The sequence below is a fragment of the Nicotiana tomentosiformis genome, chromosome 12 (assembly GCF_000390325.3).
Source record: "Nicotiana tomentosiformis chromosome 12, ASM39032v3, whole genome shotgun sequence".
In the NCBI taxonomy this organism is placed as follows: domain Eukaryota; kingdom Viridiplantae; phylum Streptophyta; class Magnoliopsida; order Solanales; family Solanaceae; genus Nicotiana; species Nicotiana tomentosiformis.
The window spans coordinates 77496891-77511419 of NC_090823.1; the positions used below are offsets into that span (position 1 = coordinate 77496891).

Consider the following 14529-nt stretch of genomic DNA (forward strand, 5'->3'; position numbering starts at 1 on the left):
TTTCAGTATAATGTGACACCCAATATAACAGGAGTAGCCGGCAAGAGTAGCAGTAAATGATTTGACCTATTGTATACAAGGACGACTTAAAGTATTTTTATATTATCAATGTAATTTATGTAACAGCGGATAACCTACTATATTTTTTAACTTACTAATCTCATATTTTATTAACAGTTAGTTGTAATTATTTTTAAATGATATGAATAATGTAAAAATTATTTTACAATATCAATGTACAGAATGTAATCTAAATAAAACAACGACACGTCTTGTAGTCATAGTTCGGCTGGCAAGTAACTTATTAAATACTAGAGTTGAGAGAATAGACATGGAAAAGGCAAACTTTGGAAGGGAATCAGAATTTTTGTATAGCTTAAGTACTCTGGGATTTTGAGCTTCTAATAACTAGCTTTTGAAATGGGAAAGAAAAGTGGGATATTCAGATATGCAGATGGCGTTGATAAGTTGGTGATGTGTCTTGGGACTTTAGGATGCATAGGAGATGGGCTGATGACTCCACTCAATATGTTTATTCTCAGTGCTATCATTGATGATTATGGAGGTGCTGATGATGCTTCTTTTACTAATGAAATTGTTGACAAGGTTTGTATTATCATTCTATTTCTTCGATCTTGGATGCAATTAGGGGTCCTTTCATTTGACATATAATCTTCCTGTAAACTTTCAGTATTTCTTATACAATACTATTTGGTTTCTAGTACAAATGTTGCGGTAGATCGTGGGTAACTAGCACATAATTGCACAAAGTAAATAGGGGAAAAAAATAACACACAGATTTAACAAGGTTCGATTAAGCCTAATCCTTGGGACAAAAGTAGAGAGGGTTTTCCACTATGAATGAGAAGAAAAGCATAATACAATCTCTAGAATTTCCAACTACAACCATTATATATAGATCTCAAATAGTCCCAAACCTATAAGAGAAAGTTTTACCTAATCTGACAAGCACAATATGTTTTTCTTTCTCAAATTTGTTAGAACAATGAGTTTTCCAAACCTATAGGGATTATGGGTTTCCTAACAGTAAAAGAAAATAATTTGAGCCATAAATAACATCTTCCTCTTGGCTTGAATTTTCTGCATCAACAGGAACAACGCCTCTCTACCTTGTCCTCAGCCCTCTAAAGGCTCTAATGAGTACTGCACACACTAATCAAGTCTAGACAATGCCTAAACTTGTTGCCCGGGACTGCCTTGGTCATCATATCAGCTGGATTATCATGCGTAGACACTTTCTCCATATTAACAACCCTTTTTGATATAATGCCTAGAGTAAAGTGATGTCCGACTTTAGTATGCCTCATCCTCTCATGAAACATCTGACTCTTAGAAAGATGAATTGCACTCTAACTGTCACAAAATAATGGTACTTAGCTTCTTCTAAGCCAGTCCAAGATCACTCACCAAGACTTGTAGCCAAATAACCTTATTGCTTCTGTTATTGCCATATACTCAGTCTCAGTGGTAGACAAAGAAACAATAGACTACAAAGCCGCCTCCCAACTGATGACACTACCAGAAAGAGTAAAAACATAACCTGTCAAAGATCTTCTCTTATCCAACTCCCCTGCATAATCTGAACCGACATAGCCAATTATGGATTCACTCAACTTGTCTTGTAAAACGTCAAGCCTATATCTAAAGTACCCTTTAGGTATATCAAGATCCAGTTCGCCGCCTGCCAATGTTCTTTACCAACACACCATGTATCTACTCACAACACTAACAACATGTGAAATATCAGGGCGAGTGCAAATCATAGCATACATAATACTACATACAACACTCGAATATAGAATACAGAACACTGGACATTTGCTCCATCTCCTTGTCTGTTTTTGGTAACGTGTTTGTAGACAACTTGAAATGGAAAGCAAAAGTAACAGATACAGATTTAGCACATATTATATTAAATCTCTTGAGGACCTTCTCAATATAGGATCGTTGAGGCAGTATCAACTTCCCAATCCTTCTATCTCGAGTAATCTTCATCCCTAATATCTTCTTTGCAACACCCAAATCCGTTATCTCAAACTCTTCACCTAGTTGCTTCTTCAGTCGGATAATATCATCCACAAATAACAACAAATACACCCAAGAACCATCTTCAAGCTTCTTGTAATACATACAACTATCGTATGCACTTCGAGAAAAGGTACTTTGAATCATGAATGTATCAAATCTTTTAAACCACTACCTAGGCAACTGTTTCAGACCATATAAAGATTTCTTAAGCAAGAAAACATAAATTATCTTATCCGGAGTAATGAATCCCTCAGGTTGACTCATATAAAATTGTTCATCCAACTTGCCATGCAAGAACGTAGTTTTCACATCCAACTGCTCTAGCTCTAAGTCATGAAGAGCCACCAAATCCAGTAAGACCCTGATAGATCTATGCTTTACCACTGGAGAGAATACTTTATTGTAAGATATCCCCTCGCTTTGTGTAAAACTTTTGGCTACTAACCTTGTCTTGTACCTTTGTGCTTCAACCCATGGACTTCCCTCATTTCTTTTGAAAATCCACTTGCAGCCTAATTCCTTCTGCCTCTTTGGTAATGGAACACACTTCTGTATATAATTCTTATGAAGAGACTCCATCTCTTCACCCATAGCATCAACCCATTGATCTACTTTTGGACGAGAAATAGCTTTTTTATAGCCATTAGGCTCAAGCACATCAATGCTCTCGGCAACAGACAAAGCAAATTCTACAAAATTTGCATATTCAAGAAGATTACCATCACCTACGTTTGCAAACTTTTGTGGTCGGTTGATCACTCTCATCTCTCTGCATGTTGCGATGCTATATGGTTGATGTTGCACATGTGTATTAATACCATCATCTTGATTAATATTTTGCACCTTCTCCGCTTTCTCTAATTTATAATTACTGGGATGTGACAGTGAAGATTTAATTTCTAGCTCTATACGGTCACTAACACCACGATCTGTTTCTGATATTTCCTTCTCTATGTGACTGTCTAGTGACGCAGATTCATCAAATGTCACATCCCTATTAATAATTAAACCCTGGAGTCTTTTGATCTGTGTACCACAATCTATAACCTTCCGCTCCAGTTGCATATCCTAGAAATATGTACTTCTTCGCCCTCGGCTCAAGTTTTCCATCCCTCACATAAGTATAAGCAGGACAACCAATTACTCAGATTTGAATAATCAGTAGGCAAACCGCACCATACCTCAAAATGAGTTTTAAACTCAATAGTTATGGATGAAGATATGTTAATAAAATAACAAGTTGTATTGATCGCTTCAACCCAAAAAAACCTTGCTAACACATGAGTATGAAAGTGTGCTTCGTGCCCTATAATAAATTGTTTTCTTCATGCATTCTGCAACATCATTCTGTTATGGTATTCCGACATAAGTGTGATGTCTCACTATGCCCTATCTGCTGCAGAAATCATTAAACTCAGAATTGCAAAATTCCAATACATTGTCAGTCCGAAGATGTTTAACTTTTCTTTCCGTCTACCTCTCAACCATCGTTTTCAATTTAACAAACATCGAAAATGCCTCATATTTTGTTCAGAAAATACACCCACGCCAATCTTGATTAATCATTAATTAAACTCATAAAATACTTAGCACCACTCTTAGAGGGAAGGTCACGCAAGTCTAAATGTATATAATCTAACTTGTTTCTGGTCTTGTGTTCTGCCTTCTTGCTGAATTTTATCTTTTTCTGTTTACCAAATACACAAACTTGATTGTTATACCCATCCATCAAGTTTTGATTATTCAACAAAGACAATTCCTTGTCACTCATATGACCAAGTTACAAGTGTCACAATTGAGAGTGATTCAAATCACTTTATCCAGAAGCTACAATAGCTTCTCTTTCAACTTCACTTGCCTGAAGATGATATAATTTAGAATACAGTTTGTCTTTCATGAGTAGCGTGGATCCTTTACACATTTTAGGTTTTTATTCTTGGAGTAGAACTTATACCCTTGATCATCCAAAGCTGAGAGAGAAAGCATATTTTTCTTTAACCGCGGAACATGCCAACACGCAATATTTATGATAATTCCATCGAACATTCTCAATCTAATGCTATCAATTTTCTCTATTGGTAATGGATTATTATCACCCATGTAGACACTCCCACTCATTTGCTTATAAGTTGCAAACTAATTCTTGTAATTCTTGTGCGGATACATATAAAAAGTAGCACTAGAATCAAGAACCCAGAAATTCTGCTTATGACTTGAACTCATGGTACAAACTTTCTCTAAAAAGTCACTATCATTAGAATTATTTTCAGTGTCAACAATATTTGTAAAATTATCTTCTTTCTGCTTCCCTTTTTTTTCTTTTAGCTTTGGACAATTTCTCTTGTATTGATCTCGCTCCTTGTACTCATAATAGTTATGCTTTCTTGATCTGGACTTCGATCTGGTTGTTAACCTTTTTGTATTAAAGTCTTTTTGTTGTATTCTTCCCCTACTGACAAGACCCTCACCATCAGTTCTGCTATCTAGAAAGCACTTTTCAACTCTTTCGATTTTAGTGCATTACTAACATTTTTCAGTGAAATATAGTCTTTCTCATATAGCAACGTATTAGCAAAAGTGTCGTAAGATGGTGGTATACAACATAACACAATTAAGACCTGATCCTCACCCTCAATTTTGCTTTCCGCATTCTTCAAGTCCATTGTAATTGGATTAAACTCATCAAGGTTTATCAGCGATTTCTCAGAATACAGATCTTCTGGCTTCTTCCATGTCGTTGCTGCAGAAGTTTCTTCAGTAATTTCCCGAAGAACGCTATCTGTAATGCTCATGAAGATCACACTCAAATTCCTCTCCTTCAAGTTTGCCTTCTCTCTATCATCTCTTCAGAAAAATCCTCATCAATTTGCTTCCACAACCTTTATAATACCAGGGACGATCGTAATCTTCCGTAGAATGAAACTAGAAACCCCATCGAATTTCTTTATACTTTGTTAAAGATAATGAAGATATCTTAACCTTATTATATGTAAATACTCTAACCTTACTCTGATACTAATTGTTGCGGAAGATCGTGGATTAATTAGTACATAATCACTCAAAGTAAATATAGAGAAAAAATAATACAAGGATTTAACGAGGTAACCAATTTAATCTATATAGTTAATATAACAGTAATAAACTTCGTATAACTTATGATATTGGAAATTATGTGTTGTATCCAAATGCAGATTCAAGATTTAAATTTGATTGGTTCAAACTTGAAGTTCTTAACATTGAACTCACTACACTTCTGAACTTATGAGTTCACAAATATATATATATATATATATATGCTCTACGTTGAAAATGTTGGATTCAATTGATCATGTTAGTTGTGTGCTACATTTGCAACTGGTTGTATTACTTATTCTTGTATAACTTATATGAAATCAATGTAACAGTTTGTACATTATAGATGTGGGATAATAAGAATACGTGTATTAATAATACGAGGATCATTATTTACTGCAAAAGAATCCATGTGTCACTGTCCATTGCATTACAATATTATTATTTATTGCATAAATAATTCGTACATTATAGTTCCCGTATATTAGACTATAAACTAACCACCCCCTATTTACTTAGCCTAGAGTTTGTTTGCCATAATCATAAATTTTTAGAGAAATAAAACAATTTTTTCCCCATGTCTTTGAAACAGTACTCTCTCAGGTTGCTCTTCGTTGCAATTGGAGTTGGTATATCTGCCTGCCTTGGTACGTATAACACCTTTTTTTTACGCATGAGCATATGTTCATGAGTTTATCTACTAACTTCTCTTGATTCACTTAAAAAAATTTCTAAAACCGTTAATAAAAAAATAAATTAGTGATATGAAAATAAGGTAACTTATATGCTATAACGGATAAAAATACACTAATATTGTTAAAATCTCAGTGTTAGCTCATAAACTTGTTTACTAAGTTTGAAAATGAAGTATTATGCATGATAGTGTTTCTGAAACTTGTAGGAGGAATTTGTTGGACAAGAACTGCAGAGAGGCAAACATCTCGCATAAGGATGGAGTATTTAAAATCTGTCCTCAGGCAAGAAGTTAGTTTCTTTGACAGCCAAAATGCTTCATCCAGTAGTTTTCAAGTTGTTTCCACAATTTCAGCTGATGCTCATTCTATTCAAGATGCTATTGCAGAGAAGGTATTTCAATTTTGATGTATTAAGGGTGTGTTTGGTAGGAAGGAAAATGTTTTCCATGGAAAATGTTTTTCATAGAAAATGAGTGATTTTATCACTTATTTTCCCTGTTTGTTGGTCAGTGAAATTTTTTTTCCGGAAAATAATTTCATAGTGTTCGGTTAGAGAGTAAAAAATAATTTTTAGGAAAATAATTTTTATGATACTCTCCTCACCCCTCCCCCTCAAATACCCATCGTTTTTAGGACTCTATTTCTTCAAGAATTTAATTTTTCATTTAAAAATTCATACAACCCCAAAGGAACTAATGTGTTGTTTTACTTTTTTTTACGCAAAAACAAAATTGAAATTTGTGTTCCGTAACTAAAAAGCAAATACTCTTTTTAAAAAAAAAAGAAAGTACTCTTTCTACAACATGATTATAAAGTACTCTCATTTCGTTGAAATAAAAGAAAATACTGTTTCTACATCATGAAAAGAAAATATTTTTTTTACATCATGAAAAGAAAATACTCATTTGTTGAAATGAAGAAAATAATTTTTCTACATCTTGAAAAGAAAATACTCTTTTTGTTGAAATGAAAGAAAATATTTTTTACTCGAAAAGAAAGTACTTTTTTATTAAAATAACAAAAAAAAACTTTTTTATATCATGAAAAAGAAAATACCCATTTGTTGAAAAGAAAAAGAAATACTTTATTTATAACATGAAAAGAAAATATTATTAATAATATTTCTATTTAGGGTGGGGTGTGGGGGTGAGTGGGGTGGGGGTAGGGGTGGGGGTGGGGTGGGTTGGTGGGGACGGGGAATAGGGTGGGGAAGGTTGAAAACTGTTTTTTCTTCTTATGATAGGGAAAATATTTTCCTCCAAATGAGTTCACGGGGAAAATGTTTTCCAACACATTTAAGCCAACCAAGCATGAAAAAATAGAAAAATATTTTTCGAAAAATATATTCCTTCGTACCAAACACACCTTAAGTCTTGTCATCTTTCTTTCTCAACGTATCATACTATAAGATTCTATGTATTTTCTCAAAATTAATTTCAAATTAATTTCACCGTATGGTTATTGAACTTTATCCACTATAAAAATAAAACAAAACTATTTTTTTTCATATTAAAATAATTGAATTCTACCCACTATAGCAGTAATATTAAAAAACTATCTCTTGTCAAATTAAAATACATAACTGATCTTTACCTGTTATAATAATTTTACATGCTATAACAGTAAAGTACTAATCTTTACTACTATAACGACAAAACCACCTCATCAAGGTCACTTTTTTATATCATTCGGTCCATAATAAGTGATTTTTTGACGTCTTTATTTTGGTCCAAAATAAGTGTCCTTTTACATAATCAAGAATGAATTAACTTTAGTTTTTTAAAATTTGTCCTTATTTTATATATCCGAATATATCAAGTTAACAATATATAAATTTTAATTAAGGATAATTTAATCAAAATATATTTTCTCTCTCTAGTAGTTAGTATTTTTATAAGGGGTGTGCCAAAGGCCTTAAAGTCATTTTTTATGGATCGGTATGTGGGTAAAGTTTAACGCTTTATTGCTACTAAAGTAAAAGTTCATTTATTTTAATGTGCTAATAAATAACGTGATAGTGTGTAAAGTATGTTACATTAACGTGAGAAAAAACTGTTTATATATATATAGTATGATTTTGCTATAAAGTTTAGTGGATAAAGTTTGGCGACGATACATTACCCGTTTGGTCATAGATTTTGCTAATATTTTTCCAAATATTTTTTGACAAATACATGTTTGTTCATAAATTTTATTCATATTTTGGCAAATTCCCAAAACTCAAAACTCCGAATCCCAATTTTGGCCCAAAATATTACTTACAATTTTTAAAAATCGTCTCAAACTTTTATATTTTATAAAAGAGTCTATCATTTATTATTTTGTAACAATGCTGCTTGGTCTCCTCGGTCATCTGATAGTATATTATGTAGTTCATTACAAAAATGATAATTTTGTACCAAATTTATTTATGTTAAAGACTATGATTTGTGATAATGATAATGAATGTTATTGATGAAGGTACTGTTGGGTATTTGTGATAGTTTTTAGAACTTATGATATAAGTCATGTTTCATATATTTAAAAAAAAAAAAGTGAAATATGTTTTGAAAAATAATGTACAAACATATTTTCATCTTCAAACCAAGTTTCACCCAAATCAGATTTTTCAAAATAAATTTGGGAATATACGGCAAAAAAGGCGGCTAAATCAATCAACCTCTTAGTACCCATGATATCAATGATAAATCTTTTAAAGTTTCCCATTTCTCCATCTTGCAGATACCTAATTGTGTTGCTCACATGTCAACGTTTATTTTTGGCCTAATAGTTGCATTCTACCTCTCATGGAGACTAGCATTGGTTTCACTTCCATTCTCTCTTGGTTTTGTTATACCTGGGGTAGCATTTGGACAGCTACTTATGAGGCAGGGAATGAAAATGAAGGATGCCTACGGAGTTGCAGGAAATGTAGCAGAACAAGCAATTTCATCGATTCGCACAGTTTACTCTTACGTTGGAGAAAATGAAACAGTGACAAGATTCAGCCATGCTCTTGAGGAGAGTTTGAATCTTGGTGTGAAGCAAGGGCTTACTAAGGGGTTGCTGTTAGGAAGTATGGGAATGATTTATGTGTCGTGGGCATTTCAATCTTGGGCAGGGAGTGTTCTTGTTGCTAATAGAGGAGAAAGTGGTGGTCGCGTTTTCATATCAGCTCTTTGTGTTATTCTTGGAGGACTGTAAGTTTCATTTTATTCACTCCTCATTCTATTTGCGAGTTTATTGCACCTACGAACCTTCAACTGTGGCCGCTACAACAGAAAAGCAACTAAACTTTACTATAACAGTATAGTCACCTTGATTGAAATCGGCCACATTATAATTACCTTCTGGAAAGGTCCATTTGATATCCAAAAACTGCTCAGCAATAGTCAAACAAGTGGGGAATGTTGGGATGATCCAGAAAAGTTTGGTAGAGCTAGATCTCTTTCAATCCATATTTCATTTGTAGGGTTAACTAGTGACTTCTTACATCTCATATACATGAATTAATCTTCCGCCATCCCAACAAGTGAATCATTAAGATTCGGTTTTATTATTATAGTGGATAAGTATAATGACTTTACTATTATAGCGGATAAAGTTCAGTTGCTTTAATGTGACAAGAAATAGTTTTGTGACTTCAATGTAGTAGCAGATAGAATTTAGTAATCTTACTATTATAATGGCTAAAGTTTATTTTGCTTTGATCTAAGAAAGGAAGTTTTGTGAATTGGATTCATCCTGTAGTAATCGAATGAATTGAATCGTCAATATGAAAGCGGATTCCCTTCTTTGTTTGTTTGATTCGAAGGGGAAGGGCCCGTTGAGTTCTTAAGAATTATAATATTTTTTTGGTCTAAATGATAAAATAAATTTCTTTTTCTTTTCAAAAACTCCATTTTTCTCATTTTTCTGATCATGTGACTTTAAACTTTTAGATTGGATAAAGTTCAGTTATCATATTGAAGTTTACTCTTCGCTCCTCATTTTATTTGATCAACGAAAGAACATAAAGCTGTATTCACTTTGTTTCTATTTAATTGAAAATTAGATAAGTGGAAACAAGATATGACAATTATTTTAGCAAATCTTGATATTGCCAAGGCTTGGTTTTCTGATTGTAGGTCTTGTATGAGTGCACTTCCTAATATCTCATTCATCACTGAGGCAACAATTGCTGCTTCAAGAATTTTCAAACTAGTCGATCGTGTTCCTCAAATAGATTCAGAAGATGGGAAAGGGAAAGTTCTAGCGTATGTAAGAGGAGATATTGAGTTTAAGGAGGTGACTTTTAGCTATCCGTCAAGACCAGATGTCCCGATCCTCCAAAATTTTAATCTTAAAGTGAAAGCTGGAAGAACAGTAGCAATTGTGGGAGGCAGTGGTTCTGGAAAGTCTACTGTCATTTCTTTGCTAGAAAGGTTTTATGATCCAATAAATGGAGATATCTTACTTGATGGACATAAAACTAAGAAACTGCAGCTTAAATGGATGAGATCTCAGATGGGGCTTGTAAATCAGGAGCCTGTTCTATTTGCTACATCCATAAAGGAAAATATACTCTTTGGAAAAGAAGGTGCTTCAATAAAAATGGTTGTTGAAGCTGCTAAGGCTGCAAATGCACATGGCTTTATAGCCTCTTTACCTGATGGATATGATACTCCTGTAAGCTAATATCTTTTGCTTATTGCTCTTTTGGAATAGATGTTGTTGTCCGTTCTTTTTTGTTATTCGACTGGATTTTGACAAATTTCCAATTGGATTATAGGTAGGACAGTGTGGTTTTCAATTGTCTGGAGGCCAGAAGCAAAGGATTGCGATAGCAAGGGCATTGATTAAAGACCCGAAAATTCTTCTACTTGATGAAGCTACAAGTGCTCTGGATGCACAATCAGAAAGAATTGTTCAGGAGGCCCTTGATCAGGCTTCACAAGGAAGGACAACTATCATCATTGCCCATCGCCTCACCACTATACGCAGGGCTGACAACATTGTAGTCCTTCAGTCAGGGAGAATCGTTGAATCTGGTTCTCATGATGAACTAATGAGTAAGAGTTATGAAGAAGGTGGAGTTTACTTTAAAATGGTAAACTTGCAGAAATCAACAGCAAATGGTAAAGGGTCATCTAGTCCATATCTTAGTAAAGAGACGGGAAGCTACACAAGAAGGTGTTATGCCAACGTGCCTAGGTCCCCTTTTGTGTCGACGTCAAATTGGCAAAGTAGCCCTGCTTCTCCCTTTAGCCCAGCAATAAGTATAAGTTATGCTCCCTCAGTTCATACATGTTCTTATTATGATAGTGATGATGAGTATTTAGAGAATTTCTCTTATCCAAGCCCTTCAATGTGGCGTTTGCTCCAAATGAATGCACCAGAGTGGAAGATAGCTTTGTTGGGATGTCTTGGAACTATTACCTTTGGTACACTTCAACCGGTTTATGCGTTTTGCTTGGGATCAGTTGTATCAGCATACACATCAAATGATATTTCAAAAATAAAGTCAGAGATCAAAGTTTATAGCATAGTCTTTTTGAGCATAGGTTTGAGCAGTTTTGTTGCTAATCTACTCCAACATTACAATTTTGCTAAAATGGGAGAGAAATTGACCAAGAGAGTCAGGGAAAAGGTGCTCTCAAACTTACTGACATTTGAAGTGGGCTGGTTTGATCAAGAACAGAACACCAGTGCAGCTGTTTGTGCTAGGCTCTCCACTGAAGCCCGTATGGTTCGATCCCTTGTTGGTGATCGTATGTCATTGCTAATACAGGTTTTCGCCAGTGCCTCGGTTGCTTTTGTGCTTGCATTAATTGTCTCATGGAGAGTTGCTATTGTACTAATATCTATACAACCTTTGCTCATCGCAAGCTTCTACTCGCGTAGTGTTCTGATGAAAAGAATGTCAGAAAGATCCCAAAAGGCACAGAATGAAGGAAGCCAACTAGCAAGTGAAGCAGTGATCAATCACAGGACTATCACTGCCTTCTCTTCTCAAGATAGAATGTTGGACCTCTTTGCAAAAACTCAGAAAGGCCCCAGAAAAGAAAATATTAGACAGTCATTGCTTTCTGGTGCTGGCTTGTTTTGCTCTCAATTTCTAACCACAGCTGCCATTGCCTTGACATATTGGTACGGGGGAAGACTAATGAACAAAAACTTACTCAGTTCAAAGCACCTGTTTCAAGTTTTCTTCCTTTTGATGAGCACCGGAAAGAATATAGCAGATACTGGAAGTATGACTTCTGATTTGGCAAGAGGTAGCAGTGCAGTAGCATCTATTTTCGCTATCTTAGATCGGAAGACTGAGATCGAACCTGAGAATCCTGAAGGACTTAAAGTTACAAATGCATTAAAAGGAAAGATAGAGCTGAAGAATGTGTTCTTTTATTATCCGTCTAGGCCTGGCCAAGCAATCTTCCAAGGCATGAATCTGAAAATTGAGTCTGGAAAAACAGTAGCACTTGTTGGACAAAGTGGTTCTGGAAAATCCACCATTATTGGCTTGATAGAAAGATTCTACGATCCAATAAAGGGTCAAGTTCTGATTGATGACAGAAACATCAAAAGCTACAACTTGAAGAGCTTAAGATCACAAATTGCTCTAGTGAGTCAAGAACCTACCCTTTTCGCTGGAACGATACGCGACAATATCATTTATGGGAAAGAAGATGCTATGGAGTCTGAAATCAAGAACGCTGCAATTCGAGCTAATGCTCATGAATTTATAAGGTATGATCATATAACTTTAAATCTCTCCATTCCTCTGCTAATGCCATTCAGTTTCATTTAAGAAACAACTGCTAATAAACTGCAATCTTGTACTACAGTGCTATGAAGGATGGCTATGAAACTTATTGTGGTGAAAGAGGAGTCCAACTTTCTGGAGGGCAAAGGCAAAGAATAGCACTTGCACGAGCGATACTAAAGAATCCAACTATACTTCTACTAGACGAGGCGACTAGTGCACTTGACAGTGTATCTGAGAATTTGGTACAAGAAGCATTGGAGAAGATGATGATCAGTAGAACTAGTGTAGTTGTAGCTCATCGCTTATCAACGATACAGAAGGCAGATACCATAGCTGTGATAAAAAATGGAAAAGTTGTAGAACAAGGATCACATTCTCAGCTGCTTGCACTTGGAAAGAATGGTTCCTATTATGCACTGATGAAGTTGCAGTCTGGCTACTCTCCTGCTCGGTAAAATAGATTTTTGCTCAAAATGCAAGTTACTATATTTATTTTTGTTCGACCTTATTGGCACTTCTTTTCCTTGTTTGATTGAGTATATAGGTATTCTGTTCATTAAAGTTACTAACTTGAGACTTCTGAATGTTATCATTTTTCTTTTGTTACTTAAATCTTAACTTACAAAATTCACTGATATTTAATGTATATGATCGAAGCTTCTAAATGGTGCAAAGGAATACAACTAATGAAGTCTGTATAAATTGAGTTCATTAATTTCACTGTATTCCCGTGAAATCTGATGGATGTTTCTATTAGTGAATATCTGTAATGAATGTAAAAGTTTATTTAATTTTTGTTATACAAGATTAATGAATGTTATAGACTCAACCAGGAGAGTCCAACAAAAAGACTAGCCTGTTGACACCCTCACAGTAAGGTTTTTTTTTTTTTTTTTTTTTTTTTGCTTTTTTGATAATTAGAAATTTTATTAATTATAAAGTACTGTACAATCCCAGCAAACTAACGCAGTTTGCTAATCTACAAACAAAAAAATCTTCTATAGACTATACCTGTTAGCAGCTGGGGAAATATGAAGCACACCTCCTAGGGAAAGTTTTTCCCCAATTCGCTAGCTAAAAGCAGCACAGATTAAATACTATCCTGAACTGTTATGGACTAGAACTTATAGTGTCGCAGTAATATCTTAACTCCACCAGTTGCCCTCACATTGCAATGACAACCAATTTCTCTTGCTATGGTATCAATTTTCGGTATAGTATAAGCATATAAATAATACATGTGACATTTTTGTTTGATGAATATGTATAAATATTACATTAATTGCATACGTGTACTATACCAAATGTATACATATATTTTTAACTTGGTATTATATAAGTATAAGAATAGTATACATGACATATTTTATCATGCGTATTTTGATTTTTTTTACCAAACATGCTAAAGTGATGAGAAACCTCCGGAACCAAATTGGTCTTTGAACAACAACAAAAGGACTTTACAAAAACATTGATTTAATCACTTCACTATTTAAGGATTGGATTTAGAGGAAAAAATAGCAAACCCAGTTGGAAGAAAGCGTAAATGTTTTGTGTGCCTCCCGTGGATTATGCTACAAATTGTGGCTAGCCCCAATAGATAAAATGTTGAAGTAGTCAATTAAGGATTTTTCCAGAATATATTTTCTTTGTGGCCCACTGGGCGTGTCAATTCGTTTGCAATAAATTTTTCAATACAAAAAATAAACTGCAATCACAATATAAATATGAAAAGACATAATTTTATTGATAAACAATGCGAGTACAATTATGTTTGTTCCATTGATTCTTCTCTACTGATTATCTCCATTATTCGAGGGCTGGAACAACGTATTTATCAAACGTAGGATGATGTGAGCTTCTTTGGGATGTATATGATCTCCATAAAAAGGAAGAACGTCTGTTGATCACTTCGACAGCTTTGAGAAAGATAATATTCGATATCTTTGATAAACAATGCAGGTACAATTCTGTTTATTCTCTTGA

At 34.3% G+C, this 14529-nt stretch overlaps 1 protein-coding gene across 1 annotated transcript; it reads left to right on the forward strand.

The window, feature by feature from the left end:
- Positions 1-377: 377 nt before the first annotated feature.
- On the forward strand, positions 378-13212 carry LOC104113173 (putative multidrug resistance protein). The gene is made up of 7 exons (XM_018776685.3): positions 378-606; positions 5714-5768; positions 6023-6207; positions 8538-8995; positions 9923-10463; positions 10567-12524; positions 12623-13212. The coding sequence occupies exons 1-7, from the start codon at positions 421-423 to the stop codon at positions 12996-12998; spliced, it is 3759 nt and encodes a 1252-aa protein (XP_018632201.2). The 5' UTR covers positions 378-420; the 3' UTR covers positions 12999-13212.
- Positions 13213-14529: the final 1317 nt, after the last annotated feature.

Coding starts and splice junctions, on each gene's coding strand:
- LOC104113173 (XM_018776685.3), top strand. CDS start 421: ATGGGAAAGAAAAGTGGGATATTCAGATATGCAGATGGCGTTGATAAG. Junction 6,208..8,537: donor AAGATGCTATTGCAGAGAAG/GTATTTCAATTT, acceptor TCCATCTTGCAG/ATACCTAATTGTGTTGCTCA. Junction 10,464..10,566: donor CTGATGGATATGATACTCCT/GTAAGCTAATAT, acceptor ATTGGATTATAG/GTAGGACAGTGTGGTTTTCA.